Below are 18,960 nucleotides of genomic sequence, written 5' to 3' on the forward strand. Positions count from 1 at the left end.
TTCCCAAGGGCTTCCGATTTTTGGGATTTAAGGGTGTGAGCTCTTTTGGGTCTAAAGCCTGCACCCTGCAATCCCAATCTGGCTGGTTCACATGTGGGGATCAGCATGTCCTAGTCCTCCACAATTTTCATGGAGTCAGACCAGCTTTTCAAAGAATCATGGTTCACAGCACCTCATGAACCATAATCTGCATGAAGGAATCTTTTGAAAGATAAGTTCAAGAGGTGCTTCTCATGTCCTCCCCATGCCAAGGTATGCCCCCCAAACAACCACATTATGTATTCTTGACTGAGAGCCCAGACCATTTTTTTATACATCCTATTGTCACTATAAGGTTCATTGCTTCTACACAGTGTTTAGTGGGTGAATGGGCATGGAAGTGCCATAGCTTGGCATGGAGGGCATGAGGCAACATGGATGAGGCACAGGGAGTGTGTGAGGGGTGGGGAGATGTGAGGGGTGAGGGCTGGAGGGCCTTTTTGTTTTTATTTTAACTGGGATGAAGTCTCACAGCACTGAGGCAGGCCTTTTAAACAGCCCACCTCCATACCCAATGGCTCCTGTGGCTGCCTCTGAACTTTTTTCCTGGTTGGCTGGCCCGATTGTGGCCTCCATCAGCCCTCCCACAATGAAGTTGTGGGCACTTGAGGCGGGCGGGGCGAGCTGTGAAATTCCCTAACTCTCGCTACACGCCTTGAGGATGAAAATCCAGGCCTTAATTTTCAAATTAGATGAGCGTGCAATTTAGTGGAAAGAGTTAAGTCTGTTCTTTACTCTAAACTAACAGAGCGGGTGGACATACGGAATTTATGGAATAATGCTGTGTGCCACTGAGAAAGCATATTTTGACATCTTCTGATTGGCCTATTGTTGTAAACTACACATTTTTACTGCACGATTCTTTATACATAACACTCTTGCAATATATTCAAACCTTTTTGTGCTTTTACATGTGGACATAAGTCTGTAGACATGGCCAGAAATAACTAGAATACATGCAACATGAGTTAAACACTGCTACTGCTTCCACTGGCATTACTTACGTGGTACACAAGATCCAAATTTGTCTGGGAATTCTGATATCAGATCATCATTAACTCGGTCTTTCATTGGACCCAGAATAATGACGGGTCTACTGTAATTAACTGAAAAACAAAGCGAGTAATATTACTTACTTTTCAAAACCAATGCAATGTCACTTTTAAGTGACATTAACTCCCTATGAAAAGTTGCAACTTAATTTATAAAGTGTACAAATTTGTTAGCTATCTTGGGTATCATACTTACTGCTGTTTCCTCCAGTGAGGCCAAATATACATGAAGTCTTGATGCAGGAACTTTCCTTAATTCATGACATAATTGTAGTTTCTTACAAACATTAAAAGAACATCGCTTTTTATGCATATTATTTCATTTCTATGCAACATTGGGTTCTGCATGATACTACTAGACTCAGAATGCTAAAAGCTTTCCTGATGACTAGGCTCTTTACAATGTTACCTTTCTGGTGAGTTCTCACTAGAGTGAATGAGATCCACAGCAAGTTAGCCTGTGCTTAAGCCACACAACTGTGAAAGAAAAGCTCTGACCTAATGAGAGCAAAAAATCTTCATACACCAAGTAATGAAGGATGGCCACTGTCTGGCTGCTGCAAAATGAGAAATAAAGCAACCTGGCAGCATTTAAACAGAAGCCTGGAAAATCTTGGTCTGCCATCAGAAAAGGTGTAGCTGCGGTAACGAGACTTCCAGAATGGAAGTTTATTCAGCCTTTGTCTGGTACCTGCCAGCAGCTGGAGTACCAGCTAAAGCAAGTGTACTAGTTTCCCAGCCAGAAGTGATGCTTGAATCCTTGAAGATCTTTAGGCCTGACCAAGCCCATTTCATTGACAGATACACCCTTCAAAATATTATGTTACCTGGGACACTTTGTTTTGAGTAGCTGGTCTCTGTCCAGAATGGTACAGAGGCTGCTAGAATTCTTTAGATTATGGAATTTCCAGCCAACCTTGGGATCTGTGGTAGAGGTTCCCCACGGTCTGACCTTCGCATTTAACACTTGGGTTCCTAATACTCGGGAAAGACTGGGAGTTTCCTCAAATCCCATCTTAAGCCAGCAACCCGGGAGATCAGCTATTTAAATGTCTCCCGCAGTTTGCCCAGATGAACATCGGGCGCTTCTGTGAGGTACTGTAAATAATAAGACTGTTAGCCTGGCATCGGGAAACTCAGCCAGGTTAAACTACATTCTTTTTAAAAAAAAATCATGTCCTGATGAAAGGTCATCAATCTGAAACATTGGCTGGAATTTCTGAGCAGCCTGCGGTGGGTTCCCCTGCTGCGGGGCCAGTGAGCCATTGAAATCTCCATTCACATTGGCGGGAGCGGAAGATCCCGCTGGATGAGGGGCTGGAAAATTCCAGTCATTAACTCTGTTTCACTCCACAGTGCTGTCTGGTCTGCTGAGTATACCCAGAATTTTTTGTTTTTATTTCAGGTTTCTAGTGTCCACAGTCTTTTGCATTTAAATCATTTTCCAGTCACTAGCTGCTGCTCAGTACAGTCATCAGCCAAGAGCCTCAAATGGTCCCCCCACCCTGGGTGGTAGCAATTGGGCAGAGGGGTCTCTGAAATTGATCAAAGATCCATGGATTTTTGGACTGTGTGTTTATCTCTCCAACTTTAATCCTGAACACCATTTCTCTGCCTTCCTGCTGCACCAGATGCTGTGGATCTCACTACAGATTTTAGATGCTAAAATAATCTTTTCTCTGACTAGAGTTCAACTGACAGATTTAAGGAAGTGATGAATGCCTAAAATCCATTCAGATTTAAAAGTATCTTTGCCACATAAAAATAAAGATTACAACTTGTAATTAAGTCAAGTACAAAATACTTAAGAAATTAAGTCTAAAACAATTTCCATCATCTATGGAACCATTGTTGCTGCATTCAGAACTTTCTACACACATGAGATTTGCACCAAAATAGCACCTTGGTCAAAGATTTTTGAGAATTATACCAAAGGTGGAAGGTGGCAAACAGTAAATCCTGCTCATAATAGAGAAAACAAGTAAGCCAGTTAAATGTAAATCAGTTAGCCTCGCATCGATCATATCGAGGAACAACATTAGTGAACACCAGAAAGATATAGGCTTATCAGGGATAGTGAACATGAATTTGTAAAGAAAGCTTATGCTTACTAATTTATTTAAATCTTTCAGGAAAATGCATATGGTTTGCAGTGGATATAGTAAATCTTGAATTTGAAAAAGCTGTTCACAAAGTGCCACTTTGTACAGAATTGGAAAAAAGAGAGAGAACTTAAATGTAAAATTCTAAGCGAAGTGGAGGAACTCAGCAATCCAGGTGCTCAAGTACACCATTACTTAAAAGTAGGTTTGCAGACTGAAAAAGTCATACAAAGGGATTCTGCATTTGTATATAGGGCAATGAGTAAAAAAGCAAGGAGATGGGATGGTGAACTTAAAAGAAACATTGGCCAGGATTTCGCCCTCGTCAGGCAGGCTCGGCAGGGGCAGGCAGGAACGGTCGGGAAGCTGACCGCTGCCCGCGATTTCATGCTGGCGGGCCAATTAATACACGCCCAGCGTGAAATGCATGCTGCAGTGCTCAGCACTGCCTGTGTTGGGGGGCTAGGGGTTGGGGAGGAGGGCGAGTGGGGAACTTTGCGCAGGTGCATGCAGGTAAAGCTCCCTGAGGCACAGAGCTGCCTCAGGGAGATGAAGGTTTTAAGAAATAAAAATAAAGAATTTTAAATTGTTAACAAACATGTCCCCTCATGTGACTCTGTCACCTGAGCAAGGACAAATTATTAAAGAAATGCTTAAATATTTATTTTATTTTTAATAGCTGTTGGAAAACTCATCCCGCCTGTGGATGAGGTTTCCTAAAAAATTCAAAGGCCACTTGGCCTTTTTCCCTGCCTGCCAACCATAAGGTTGGATGGGCAGTGAAAAATTTAATTCGATTATTACTTTAATGGCCTTAATGGGACTTTTAATTGCTGGCAAGCATGTTTCCGACTCCTGCGCGCGCCCACCATACAAAATATTGCGCGTCATTCTACGCTCATTCGGGTCGGGCGCACGCCCACCCGACGAGCTAAAAATTCTGGCCATTAAAATCAAGCACTCTTGTTGAGCATTTTGAGTTAAATTTGCTTTTCGTTTTTCCAAAAATTAGTGTTGGACTCTCTACCTAATTTTTGGGAAAGCGTTTTGTTCTTAATTATTAAAACCTAAATTCAAACTAAGAAAATGCTCTTCAACTTTACTCTGTATAGCTATAAGGTTTCCCAATATGGAAAACATATTTAGAGTCATGGAAAAAGGTGCAATTTGGAACTCTAAGGACAAAATGGATGACAGATTATAGATCTGACGACCAACTTTAAAACTATTTACTAGAACACCGAAATTTAAGTGGAGGGGTCTCAAGTTAATGTTCAAAGTTTTGAAAGTGTTTGAGCAAATAAATAGTGAAAGATTATTTTCACTAGTCAGCAAATTGGCAACAAGGGGCATAAATTTGTATTTAATACCAAAGTATTTCTTGGAAAACATTTTTGAAACTTAAATGCATTATCACAATTAGTAATTCAAATAGACCATCATGGCATTAAAGAGGGAACTAGAAAAACACTTGAAGATGAAAAATACAGTCAACAGGTCTCTTTCCTAGGATCTTTTTAAAACTAGAATGACTAAGAGTCTTGTTCATGCTGCCATCCTGGAACATAATCAACCTTTTCTCAAATAAATAAATTATGTCTTATTCAAGATAATACTAGCATGTTTAAATGGAGTTGCAGTCTGCACTGCGATTCTGAGTCCTTTAAGTTGTTGGTATCTTATTACACTAAAGTAGCACCTCATTTTGCCATTAACATCAACAGAAAGAGGGAGGAATGATCTAATTAACAATGAAATTATTTTTTTATCACATATATTTTTACAAGAACAAATATGTCTGAAGTAGCATGAACTGCATGATTTTTTTGGCTGGTGACTATACATAAACATGCTGAAAGAAGCACCAAAAGCTGTTTTATATTCTGCAATTCAATTTGACTTACTTTCTTGCTGCGTAACTGGTTCATATGAAAGAATGCAGTCTTCTGGGCCCCCTAATCACAGAAAGAAACAAGACATCTCAAAGAAAAAATATTTACTCCAGTTCTTATTAAGAGAAAGCTTACCCACTCATAACCTTAAAGAATACAACATTTGTTCAGTATATGAAGGATATCAAACCTTTAAAGTCAAGATCTTATTAGAAAATTTTGAGCTAAAGATACTTTTCAAAGGGCTTATTTTTCTAAAATTTACTTTGACCTCCAAATAATTCATTGCAGAATTGTAGGAAAAAGTGTTTTTAATTATTGCTCAGTAAATTCCGTTGCATTCCATTAGTGTTTATTCTAAAGCATATGGTTATTTTGACAAACTAACTTTTGAAGACCTTAAAGTTACAAGAATTAAGCCAATATTTTTTAAAAAGTACTAAAACTAAAAATTTTGATTGAAGATTGTTTTATCCAAGATCATATGGCTGAAGAGCAAAAAACTGTGGCATCATTTGGCCATAAAGTGTCTCAGTGGTTTCAGATTGAATATTTATCATGCATTGTTTAAATGTACAGCAGAGAACAGAATAATGTACAGAATGGATATTATGCAATATATTATAGTATGTTCTAACATATATCATAACAAAAGTATATATTAAAGCCATTTGCTTTCATTAAGTGCAGTAAGCTAAAAAGCAGGAAATAATATGATACTCAAAATAAAATAAACTTACTGTAGCTACTTTCACTATCGCTGGCATTAGAAGTAACATGTTCTGCAATAACAATATAGCAAATTAGGAAGAGTTAAAAAAAAGTGCCACAAAGCAGTATCAACATAAATAGATTTTAAGAAAGGGAATTGTACACATGCTGCATAACAGAAATATACACAATTGAAGCATAAAGGAGCTTACATTGAGAAATAGCATTTAAAACAGCAGCAGTAATTGTTTGTTTGGGGGGCAGGGAACAAAGCGCAGAAGGGATGGGAAGTGGTGCAGATTCCTGGATTATATGTTGTCCTCATATGTGTTGTGCGTCCCAGCAACACAAGTACAAAGTTAATATTATAAAATAAACAATGGGCATCACCAAGACAGAAAAGGACATTGTAATAAGTGTTTAGACAGTGATTTGAGCACTGGTTTTGATTGATCATGCAGAAACAAAAGAAACTAAAAAGGCCGGGACATTCATATCAGTTTCTTACTAAAGTTTAATTTTTACATGCTGGGGCTCTCTTTGGGGATATATGCAAATAATAATTCAAAAAATAAAAATTACATAGTGGCATTTTATTGTGGCCATTCTTCAAAACTTACTCAGAGTCTTTGTTCCATAACCATCGTCGGCTAACCCGGGGATCTCCTGCACAGTAGTCCCCAGACAGCAAGCAAAGACAGGAAGAATAACCGCAGAAGAGGAAGGAAGAAGTCAGTGGATTTGAACCGAATACTACCATGACAGACCATGCAGATAAGCCAATCAGGAGCCCAGTTGTATTTTAACATGACACTGTGACATTACCATACTTGTATTTCCAGAGGGTTTTTTTGCCTGAATTAAAACATACCAATATGGTGCAATTCAAAGACAGTATCCCTTTGGTTCCCAAGAGCAAACTGTATTTCATATTAAACTATCAACAAATAGATTGACAGTGTCTGCTGAGGTGGATAAAACCTGGTTTTAACATTTTGTGGATTTCAATTAGTTAAATAGATGAACATAGCATTATAGCAGCAAAAGGGGACTAGCATAATTCAGGGGCATATAAGAAACATTTCAAAATAATGTATCTGTTACATGAACATTGTAAACAATCTTATATCTTGATCAGTGTGGCATTTAGTTTAATTGTTGGCCAGATTTGTATTTATTTTGAAATACAATGCACTTAAGTCGAAAGAAAAGGGACACGGTCTCTACCTCCCCCGAGCAACTTCTTTTCACACCTATTTATAAAAATGTCTCCTTTTGGGGAACAATAATATGATGGGATCCAGATTGCTGTCACACATTGGTCACAGTAGTATAGCCTCACCCTGCCTCTGTGTACGTGTGTATATAAGTGGGTGTGAACACTGTGAGCTATGCTGTCTCTTAGGCCTACTTACGTTCTGGATCACTGGTTTCCTGCTCATTGTGGTCCTTGTTCTTGTAGAATGGGAATTTTCGTGAAAAGATGAGGTTCTTTTTACGCTTGTCATTGAATGACTGTGAAGGAGAAAAGGCATGGGGCAAACAGGGACAACTACAGTAATTGCTGTCATACTCATGCTGACAAACTCACAGGTTGTAAAAGTGGAAGTAACAGCAGTGACCCATTCACAAGATACTCACTACACATCACCCAAATCAAACTCATGGTTAGTTTTTTTATGGGAATGCATCTTCTGGGAGACTTTGGTCCTTTCCTAAAAATATAGTTTGATAATTCTTTTCAGCCTGTGCAAAATATTTCTATTACAGGAGTCTTTATGGGCCATACAGAAATTGGTGGTAATCACCAGTCACTGCTTCTGGCACAGCCAACTTAAAAAAATACTCAGAAAGAGCCACATTCTTTCAGATAAAGCACCTTATAACATTAATTATATCACACAAGAACTGCAAACTTCCCTGAACACTAGCAATTCAATACAAACACAGTCATTCATGAATCACTGGAGATTGGGAGGACCTTTTGTGTATGCACCCTCAAGAGCCAACTTGCAGAAAGGCTGAATATACTGCGAACCCAGAACCAAGCTGCTCTAATATTTTGTCTTTTTATTTTAGTGGACAGAAAGGTGTGGGTGGTATGCCGAGGATTTCCAGATATACGCAGTTTGCTGCACTCATACATAAAATTATCCCTCAAGATTCAGTTACGTTGGAGTAGATTTTTAAATTGATACTCTAGTGTAAAATTGGCATTGCAATTTAGAATCTGCCCAATTCTCATTTCCAATAATTCCAATTAAGTGAAAATCAGGTGGCTTCTATAATAATTGGCCATTTGCAATGCCATAGTCTCCACTGTCTCTACGATAATGTGAAAGCAGTAAAATGGAAAGAATATAAGGCTCTAATAAATGTTTGTGGCTTTGTTGGAGATATGCTGCTTTAGTAGCATTAAATATGTAACTAAGCAATGTAATTTAGCAAGTCTGTTTATTGTTCTTTACAATCCAGTTTATCTAACTTACACTGAGTGGAACATATCTTTTTATTTCTGTTGGACTGTGGATTAAAATTGCCATGGTTGCAGTTTGAAGGACATGTCTACTGGAACAGTGTGAGGGATATATACAATGCTGTTGTCCTGGAACAGAGTGTGCCATGAGAGACAGGATGGTGCCAAGGAGGTGTCTGGTCTAGTGGGGGACTGCCTGGCAACCATTTTAATTGGCTCCTGACCAGGTGAGCAGGGTTTATGTGAGCGCAGTGCAACAGAATAGCTCCTAGCCTGAAAGAAAAACCTAAAGCCTCACTCCTGCGTGTGTCAGATTCCAGTAATTATACAATAATAGCTAGCTGGCTTTTTCTCCTCATATCTCTATAACCTGCTCTCCCTCTGAAAACCCCTGTTAAGTGGAACAGGGGAAAATCACCAATAGAGACATTGAAAGGCAAGTGCTCACCCAGTGAACTAAAGATTGAAAGTGCTTGAAGACTACCTCATGTCATCAACAGAGAACTGAAAAGAATTTGATCAAAATCAATCCATTAAATCCTGTACTCCGGAATTGGTGCTATTGAACTGTTTTATCCCACCCTTAAAATACATATTTTTGTGTGTTTCATGTGTCTTGTATGTGTGTGTATAGCGATTTAAGAAGGGGTAGAGTTTAGGTTATAGAGTTAAAAATTAACAGTTCTTATTTCTTTCTTTTGCCACTGGTTAAAGACAATTTGTTCAATAAACAATTATTTATTTATTGGCCTGAATCCTTTGGTTGGCATGCGGGGGTGGGCTCCACTCGCCGACGTGTAAAATGATGCTTGGTGACATCGGGCATGTGTCCCAACATCACCGTGTGTCATTCAGATCTTCACCGGAGTCGGCTGTATGCCCGCCGAACTGTCAAAGGCTCATTAAGGCCATTTAAATAGCAATTACAACAATTAACAGGGCTGCCCATCCAATCTTAAGGTTGGCGGGCAGGCGAAGAGCCCAGGCAGCCTTTCCATTTTTCATGGAACCTCATCCATGGGTGGGATGAGGTTTCATGAAGGTTTTTAAACTTTAATAAAAATTTTTCATAAAATTCATAGACATATCCCATCATGTGACACTATCACATCAGGGGACATGTCTGAATAATTTTAGAAAATCTTTTATTCACTTTTTGATAATGAAATCAAACTCCCTGAGGCAGCTTCATGCCTCAGGGAGATTTCTGCGCTCTTTTACGCATATGCTTCTGGGTTCGTGTCACACTGGGCGGGCCTTAATTGGCCTGCTCACGTAAAATGGAGGCGCACAGCTGCTCGCAGGTGGCGATCGACTGCACGCCTGCCCCTGCCCGCTCCTGCTCAACCCCACCCCGACGGGGAGAAAATTCTCCTCATTAAGTTTACAAACCCGGTGCCTGTATTATGTTAGCCTAAATTAAATAATTAGGTGGGTTGATCAAACTTTTTACATTTGTTGTGGCTCAGGGAGCAGTTGGGCTTGATATCGCAGTGCACTATCCCCAATGAGTCATGACAACACCAAATAAACTCATTCCCCAAAAATATCAGAAATAGTGACATTTGCCAATATTGCCATCTTAACTGAATTGGTATTTTATCTTCAAAAGAATTTGCAGCTATGTGCTCTGACTAATGATAGCTTAAAGCTTCCTTACTGATAATTACATGCTCAGATGCATAATCACACTTTAGCGATTTTAGATCTTGTTGTCAGAAAAAAGTTCAAGAGATTCCTGATATGCAAATGTGAACCTAATAAGTATTTTTGTCACTGCTGTTTTCTTCCACTTTTACATCTGAACAGTAATTCAACATTTGTTCAGAAACAAAAGGTGATTTTAAAAAAAAGAACATGCTGAACAAAAGACATTGGGCTCGATTTAATAATCTCACATTTGTTACTGTTATGTCAGGGCAGATTCTGATGGGATTTACTGGTATCTGATAAATCAAATACTATTTTTTATATCAGGACAGTATCTTTGCCATGTATGAACAAAAAATAACGTCCAACCCAAATTGATGGACATATTTAGTCTTATACTGGAAAGTACTGTATGGGATACTGGTGGTGAATCCTGAGGATATTCCTCCTCGCTAATGTTTTTTTGCAGCCTTTGCCATATCATTTTACTTTATTTTTAGAATATCACCGATTTTCAAATGCTCATATTCTTTTGAACTGGAGTTAGGCAGGTGGGGGTAGATGGGGAAGGAGGGTAGATACAACTTTGCTTAAGGAAGGTTTTACTTATGTTAAGAAAGGCAAATTTTGGGCAAATAGTTTTGGACTACATCAATCCTGGTACAAAAAAGAATACCTAAATTACCATCCACATTGACCATAATAGTTATTCAGCTTGAATATGCTGAAAATGCTCTATTCAGCATACAAAAGGGGCAAACTGCTTTTGTTTGGTGAAGATACTAAATTAAAACTGTGGATGTGTTTTTTGAGCTACACAAATCATTTGTGCCAGTATATGCTGTGATTATCCCTCAGCAGCAGTACAACCACATATTAAATCGGGCCCACTATGAAGACATGTTTTAAAAAAGACAAAATCTGCCAGTTAACATAATTTTATGAAACAATACACAAAGCATGCTATGTAGGGAAGGTGTCAAGGCAGGAAAATTAAAGCTTGGCTGAAATAATAAAACCGTTAACAGCTTCTCAAATTCATGCAAGTCATACATGACAAATGCAATTTCAATATTAAATGATAGTTAAAGAACATGAAATGCAACAGAAATGCAAATGTTTTCGCCGTGTTCCATGTAACTGGGTTTGTAGTAATGGCTGATAATATTCATTTGCTTTTTTAAAAATCAAATTCTAAAGAATAGCATGTATTTAATCTCAGGGCTGAACAACAGCTCAACTTCAGTGAACACAATTTTCTAAACATAAGTAAAAAGAATAAATGTCTATCCCAAATGCAAAAATGAATCAAATTTTTATATTGCCTGGTAAATAATGCTAACCTTTATTGGCAATGAGCATTCTCGTAAATACATTTGAACTACAATTATCTATCACCATTTTCACTTTTCTTCCTGATTCTTTGTCCATCAGTTTTCTCCTCTTCTTTCCGGAAGGCATTGACTCTTTGTTGGGAAATGTTTTCATGGGGAACTCCTATCTTTCCCCATGTCACCATTCTTATTAACTATTTCAGTTTAAACCCAGGATCAAACTTGGAAACTTCCTGGTCTAAATGGCCAGCTACTTGATACATAATTTCAGTGAACTATCAGGGAACCTTAGGTTTGTCACCATTTCAATGGTGAGATCTCGGTGTTTGATTTTGGTTGGAAAAAGGTTTGTTTAAATGTTTGATGTTTCAATAACTTGAGATGCATGGATATAAAATATAAATAGATGGTCTGGTTAAATGATTTTGTACAAAGTGAATCTTATTCAGGTAATCGAAGCAGTTGCCTTGATATTGATTGAAAATAATTTTCTAGGCATTTTGACACAATAATATTCCAAACAGTTTAAATTCATGTATTTGTATTTAGAGATGAAAAATGAAAGATGTTTTAATTTGATGTCAAATTGGACATTTTATATCTGTGTGATATCTTTGACTTTGTCCTACATTTACAGCACTGAAAACTTTCTTATAATTCAAGCTTAAAGTGAAATGACTTGAACCATTAGAGATGCAGGAGTTTGATCAGTAACAAAGCAAGAGGCTAAATTATCAATATATCATCAGAAATCAGAAAAAAGAACTGAGAAGGATAAATATTTCATTAGTCAAACATGTGGGAAATAAGTAGGTGCGTGAAGCGAAAGAGATTTTCTTGTTTCTGACTTGAGGATTAAGTTTGCAACTCTGAATATTTATATGTTTATAGTAGTCTGATAAAAAGTGCTACACTGCACCCCACCACCCCCACACCCTCCACCTCACCCCATCACTGAAATTGGGATACTTATTCTGACACCGTGACTTCTATATAGCAATACAAAAGCAGTACTCTTATACAGCTCCAGGTTACTTATGAGCTTTCAAATCCTCTCCTCTGGCCAATAGCAGGCTTACTGTCTCATATGTCTATCAGACCCCAATTTTGGCCCACGAGCTCTTGAATGCTGAAGGCGTCTAGAATCAAAGGAGAGAGAGGGAGGACCAAGCAAAAGAGTTTTTAAAAAAGTTAAGATTTTAAAAAATCAAACATATGAATTGCTAATAAAAATGTTTGTGAAAGTGGCCTTGAAAACATCAGTGCTCAGTGTATTGTCACTCAACAGAAAGTTAATAAGTACTCTTACAGAATATCGTATGGCGTGCTACTTTTTTGGCAGAATTTTCAGCTTGATGTGCAGGGAGCGAGCCCTGCACCTCTACACATAAAATTGCGTGCGATGATGTCGGGCGAGCTTCCCGATGTCACCACGCGCCATCGCAATTTTTCGCTGGGCAGGCACACGATGAAGTTCAACACGCAACCGCCATTAATTAATGGGCCAGTTAAGGCCCGTTTAGGCACTGTGCGATCTTCGGGTTGGCACACGGGCAGGCGATTAAGAGACTTTTCTATTAGCCTCATCCACAGGCGGGATAATAGGGCTCAGTGGGGTCGTCAGTCTGCTTTGTGGAGTATTTATTGGAGAAAGTATGTTAAGCTTGCCTGCGTGATCTGTTGTAGTTCAGAACGAATTCCAGCAGCTTTCTGTGTACTTTGAACTTTCAGGTCAACACTCCGCAGTCAGGAATCTTTAGCGGGCCTGCAGCTTTCCGGAGGCCTCCTCTTAGCCTGGGTGTGGGATCTGACATGTCCACTGGAGGCAGCTCCTCTGAGGAGGAAGGGAGGGCTAGAAGGAGAAGGTGGCCAGGAGTGCACATTCAGCCTCCAGGGGAGACACCTTTGGGAGTACAGGCATAGGCACAAGGGGCGCAGGGCCAAGAGGTAGTCTAAGATGGAAGGGGCTGCAGAAGATGCCACTATCCTATTGCCAGGGTATACAGGTGGCGAAGCAGCTACCTCAATATGTCTGAGGTGCAATGCCGAAGGAGGCTCTGACTGTCAAGGGAGACAGTCAACTACATCTGTCAGATGATTGGCCCTGAGATCTCTCCTAACTGTGTGGGCAGACACCCCATGCCAGTGGCTCTGAAGGTCACAGCTGCCCTCAACTCCTATGCCTCTGGCTCCTTCCAGGGCCTGATGAGTGATCTTTGCGGTGTCTCCCAATCAGCTGTCCACATTTGTGTCAAGCAGGTTACAGACACTTTGTTCAGATGGGCATTGACCTTCATCCACTTTTGGTGAAACCAGGCACAGTAAGCCAGAGATTTCGCGGCCATTGCTGGCTTCCCCCGTGTCCAGGCTGCAATAGACTGTACACATGTGGCCATCAAGGCACCAGCAGGTGAGCCTGGTGCCTTCGTCAGCAGGAAGGGCTTCCACTCCATGAACGTGCAGATAGCGTGTGATCACAGGATGCTGATTCTGCAAGTCTGTGCAAGGTACCCAGGCAGCTCCCATGACGCCTACATCCTCAGACACTCCCAGGTGCCGGGGCTCTTCAGTGCTCTGGCCCATCCTGATGGCTGGCTGCTGGGTGACAAGGGCTATCCCCTCAGAAGGTGGCTCATAATGTCTCTCCGCCATCCAATATCAGAAGCTGAGCAGTGGTACAATAGGAGCCACACCTCCACAAGGGCTGTGGTGGAGAGAGCCATTGGTCTTCTCAAGATGCACTTCAGATGCCTGGACCGCCCAGGGGGCGCACTCCGGTACCCCCCAGATCGTGTCTCTGTGATAATGGTTGCAGGCTGCGCTCTCCACAATCTTGCATTGGAAAGGGGGGAAACAGTGGATGATGAAGACATTGACGCAGTGTCTGCGGCTGCACACAATGAGTCCAGCACTGATTCTGAGGATGAGCATGCAAGGGGAATGCTGAGGGCATAGACGCTGAGTTGGGCTTACACCAAGGAGGCAGGGACACCCGGGAGGCTTTAATCCAATGAACCGTCAGCTAGCACGACACAAATAGCTCAACAGGACCAGCCTTGCTTGGCGCATCCATTCTCAGAACCTAAGTGCAAAATCTACCAGGTCATCAGCAGGAGCTAAGGGTCCTAGACATAAATTTGAATGTCCAAACAAACACTCATGACACTTTTCTTAAACATACACATGCAGAATAAATGAGCCACCCTCAGCAATGGTCACACATCTGATTTTTAATGTTAACATCAGATGTTCTCCCAATTGCGAAACAATACTGAAAGCAAGCAAAAATAAATTATAAGGACCCATCTCAGGTCAACACAAAAGCACGAGTGAGAAACCTGTACTGTGCCTTACGTTTCCGTTTGTGGGTGCTACGTCTTGGTGCTGCCCCATCGCTCGGTGTGTCCCCTGAGACAGCCTGCTGACTCTGCTGTCCTGTTGACCTCGATGACCTTAGTGGTCATCCTCTGGCCCATCTGGGAGGGATCTGCCAGTTGCACAGCTGATATCTCCCCGGTCGTCACAGCCTCACTGGATGAAACAGTCACTGGGAGAGGGGCAGAGGAGCTGGTGCCCTCATCTGGAGCGCTGTGAAAGGAGCCTGCAGTTACGACAGGCAGCTACTGTGCCGACGTGAGGTCGCCTTGGAGCTCCCTGCTCACCATGGATGGATGGGCAACGAGCTGGGAAGCTTGAAGCCCACACCATCTCCCACACTGGCACTGATCAGCTGTGGCCAATGATGCTGTGAGGGCTTGCAGTTCCAAGCATAATCCCAGGAGGATCTGATTGTTCTCCTGGAAGCCCCTCTCCACGAGACTCACCACTCTCTCCATGGAGGAAGCATGGTGCTCTGCCAAGATGCTCATTGCATCAGTGATGCTCCGCATGGAGTCCTCCATCATGGACACCAAGCGAAGCATAGTCTCATGTATCACACCCAGATGGTCCCACATACCCGGCCGCATTTCCTGCAGCTGCTGAGTCATGGGCGACTCCAGAGGCACATCATCACACACCGATTGAGCATGTGTGCCTGGTCCCCTGCAGTCCTCTGACTGCTGGCGCCATCGGCACTCTCTGTCTCTGCTAGCTTCTCCAGCGGATGTGAAATGCCCTCTCCACTGTGCCGATGTTCCGATGCCCACCGAGGTGCTAGTATCTGTGCTATTGCCTGCCTCGCAGAAATGGTGTGATGCAGGTGACACTTGAGAGCCCCCTGATGTGAGAGGGGGTATCTGCAGCTCCTTCTGCTGGCCATGCTCTGATGATGCTGAAATGAACAACAAGGACAGTGGATCAGTTAGTGTGCACATAGTGACAAACTTCATCCCTTTCCCCTTGGCTCATTATGCGCTTAACCTTCCAGAACCAATGGACACAAACATTGGTGGGGTGGTAAACAGTGATGAGGATAGCCTTATATTACAGGCAGATATAGACAGGCCGGTCAGATGGGCTGATGAGTGCCAAATGGAATGTAATGTGGATAAGTGTGAGGTGATGCACTTGGGCAGGACAAACAAGGCATGGGAATACAGGATGAATGGTAGGACCATGGGAAGTAACGAGGATCAGGGGGACCTTGGTGTGCATGTCAACTGGTCCCTTAAGGTAGCGGGACAGGTACATAAGGTGCTTAAGAAGGTAAATGTCATACTTGCCTTTATTAGCCGAGGCATAGAATATAGGAGCAGGGAGGTAATGTTCCAACTGCAGAAAACGCTGCTTATGCCACAGCTATAGTTCTGCGTGCAGTTCTGAAATGCGCATTATGGGAAAGATGTGACTGCAGTGGAGAGAATGCAGAGGACATTTACCAGGATGTTGTCTGACCTGGAGAGTTTCACTTATGAGAAGAGATTGCATAGACTGGGGTTATTTCCCCTGGAACAGAGGAGATTGAGGGGTGACATGATTGAGGTGTATAAATTTATGAAGGGTACAGATAGGGTCGACAGAAAGGAACTTTTCCCCTTGGCGGAGGGATCAGTAACCAGGTGGCATAGATTTAAGGTAAGGAGCAGGAGGTTTACAAGGGACATGATAAGCAACATTTGCACATAGAAGGTGGTGGGAATGTGGGACGCACTGCCTGAAAGGGTAGTGGACACAGAAACCCTCCTAACATGCAATAAGTATTTGGATGTCTACTTGCGATGACATCGCATACAAGGCCATGGGCACAGTGCTGGGAAATGGGATTAGAAGACTTAGGTACGTGTTTGACCAGCACATCCTCGAAGGGCCGAAGGGCCTTTTTCTGTGCTCCAGACCTCTGACTCTATCGCTCTGTGACCGAGCAATGTTGCAACAATAACAAATTAAACAATCAGCAGTGCTATGGATGTTGGGAGGACATTGCAGATCTCACTGTTGGTCTCAAATACCTGGCCATTCCACCCCAACCTCACCGACACCAGTTGACCTGGGTGCATGGCTCCTGCTCAAAGCGGCTTAACATGAGGAGGTGAGCCTGGCCGCCTCCAGTCCTCGCATGCGCCGAGGCATTATGAACATTCTTCTTCTGAGAAAGAGAGAACACCATTCATTGTGGCAAATTGCACACGGGCTCTGCACGCACATGCCGCAACCCAACCACAGTGGCCCATATCAGGCCTCCTCTCCCCACTACTTCTGATCATTCACAGAAAGATCGTACACCCGCTCCCAACCACGCCCTGCCCCCCCCCAACAGCCACCTTGGACACATTCTGTGTCCATCGCTTTAGGAAACACACTGTCTTTGCTCCTATAGCAAGGAGGTGCAACTATGTGCAGAGTCGAGGGCAGCAGATGGTTCTTGGCCACAACACCTTGAAGTTCCCCTTCCATCATCTCATCAACCTGAATAGGACACGTGTTGGAGTTCTGAGCATGTGCCTAGCTGCACCTTCTGCAGGCTACCCCCAGACTAGTCATGTGCGACTAAGAGCAACACATGGTGTGGGGGAGAACTCATCTCCTCATGAACCACTCAGGCTGACCTGAGCATGGGCACTATCTGCTTGCCCACCCAGCGTAGGAAAGATGCCCTGTACGATTCATTGCAGTCAAGACAGTAGGACTTGGGCGGGGGCGGGCCTCAAAGGCTAAGGCTACCTGCTGGGTTAAGTGCCCAATGCCAACATGGTACTCACCCTTTCAGAGCACAACAAATCGTTGAAGCGCTTAATGAACTGGATCCATTTGCACCACATCACGTCGCAGGAGCTCACCGCCTCCGCCACCTCCTCCCAGGCACGTTTGGTCATGTGGGGGGTGGGGGGGGGGGGCCTCCTCCCATCCTGGTGGACCAACACCTCCCACCATGCTGCCACCTCCTTGAGGAGGGCAGCAAGGCATTCAACTGAAAAGCGAGGGGCACATTGGCCCCCCCCGCTGGCCTACCCTGCAGCCAGGCCTGTCCCTCTGCCCTTCCCTCCAGCCTGTCCTGCTCAGCTGACCCCCTGTGGTGCGCCCTCAAATTGGCCATTGTCACCAGCCTACAGGTGGCTGCCAGGCCTTCTTTTAAACAGACTGCTGGGTCGCCATTGGACCCAGTGGTCTGTGCGCTCGCCGCCGCCTGCACACTCCCGCTATCCACGGGAGTCGGCAAATATGCTGGGCGGGCCTTTATTGGCCTGCCTGCATAAAATGGCAGCGTGGCCCCGATCGCGGTGCCAATCGGGTCTGTGCCCACCCGTACCCGCACTCGCGCCTGCTCTTCCCCTTCCCCCAACAGAAAATTCTGCCCTATATGTCTCGAACTAAGTCAAGAAAACATTATGGCACAAGTTTGCAATGGTCAAAATTTAATAATTAATTTATTAAATTGACTAAGATAACTTTACAGAAATTTTACATTTTAGAAGGTATCTATTGTAAAACATTTAATGTTGCTTTTGTCTCCAATTCTTCTACAAAATAAATTCCTTAAAATACTTATGTGCCACAGTCATAGGTGCTGGGACTAAATCCCACATCTTTTGTTATGATCTCAGTTGAAACCAAGTGACAGATGCCACCTCAACCAGATGCTATTGATCTCTCCTCAACTACCCCCAGACGCTTGTCACAGCATGACCCAACCAATCTCACTGAATTCCATCGTTCATGCGAGGGCTTCTAATCTCCACTCTCCAAGGCCTCATTTTGATATCTTCTCCCAAACCGATGCTTTCTCTCAGATGCCTTCCGTAAGGGTTCACCTCCAGGGTTTCAAACTCCCCTTCTGATGTTCCTCTCCCCTGGGTTGCCACATGCATTCAAGCTGTCTTCCAGGCACAATCTCTCACCAACTCAACCGTTAACAGTACCACTGCTTTATATGCCCACGGCAAAGAGTTACAGACCTTCAGTTGTCTCTTTGGACCTATTTACCTCTTGCAAGCTGTTCCCACTTTAAATCTGCTTTCTGCAGCTTTTTTCTTTTTAAATCTGAAACTTGGAGCCTTTCTCTCTGCCCCTCACTCTTAACTTCACTTAACAGGACCTTTTCCCAGGTTTCTGTCCTTCCTTTCACTTGAAGGTCTGCTTGGGGCTTCCTCCTGTTCCACTTCCCTGGATTTTGGGGTCTTTTCTTTAACTTGGGAATGGCTATATGTCCCCTTTGCTCCAGTCTCTCCTGGCAGCAACTTTCAAAAACCAACTGAACTCTGCAGCTTCCAAATCAAAAATGTTTCTCTTCTTGTGTGTGTGTCTGTGGGAGGAACCTGCCTCTCT

General features: G+C 42.7%; 1 protein-coding gene across 1 annotated transcript in view; it reads right to left on the minus strand.

Annotated features, from left to right (window-relative positions):
- dlg2 (discs, large homolog 2 (Drosophila)) overlaps nucleotides 1-18,960 on the minus strand; it is a 916,179-nt gene that overhangs the window by 57,228 nt on the left and 839,991 nt on the right. Inside the window, 3 exon segments of the mRNA XM_041198640.1 lie at nucleotides 1,044-1,145; nucleotides 5,098-5,148; nucleotides 7,212-7,311. Of these exon segments, the coding sequence (XP_041054574.1) occupies nucleotides 1,044-1,145; nucleotides 5,098-5,148; nucleotides 7,212-7,311 (253 nt within the window).

The sequence above is a fragment of the Carcharodon carcharias genome, chromosome 11, assembly GCF_017639515.1.
Source record: "Carcharodon carcharias isolate sCarCar2 chromosome 11, sCarCar2.pri, whole genome shotgun sequence".
Lineage (NCBI taxonomy): Eukaryota > Metazoa > Chordata > Chondrichthyes > Lamniformes > Lamnidae > Carcharodon > Carcharodon carcharias.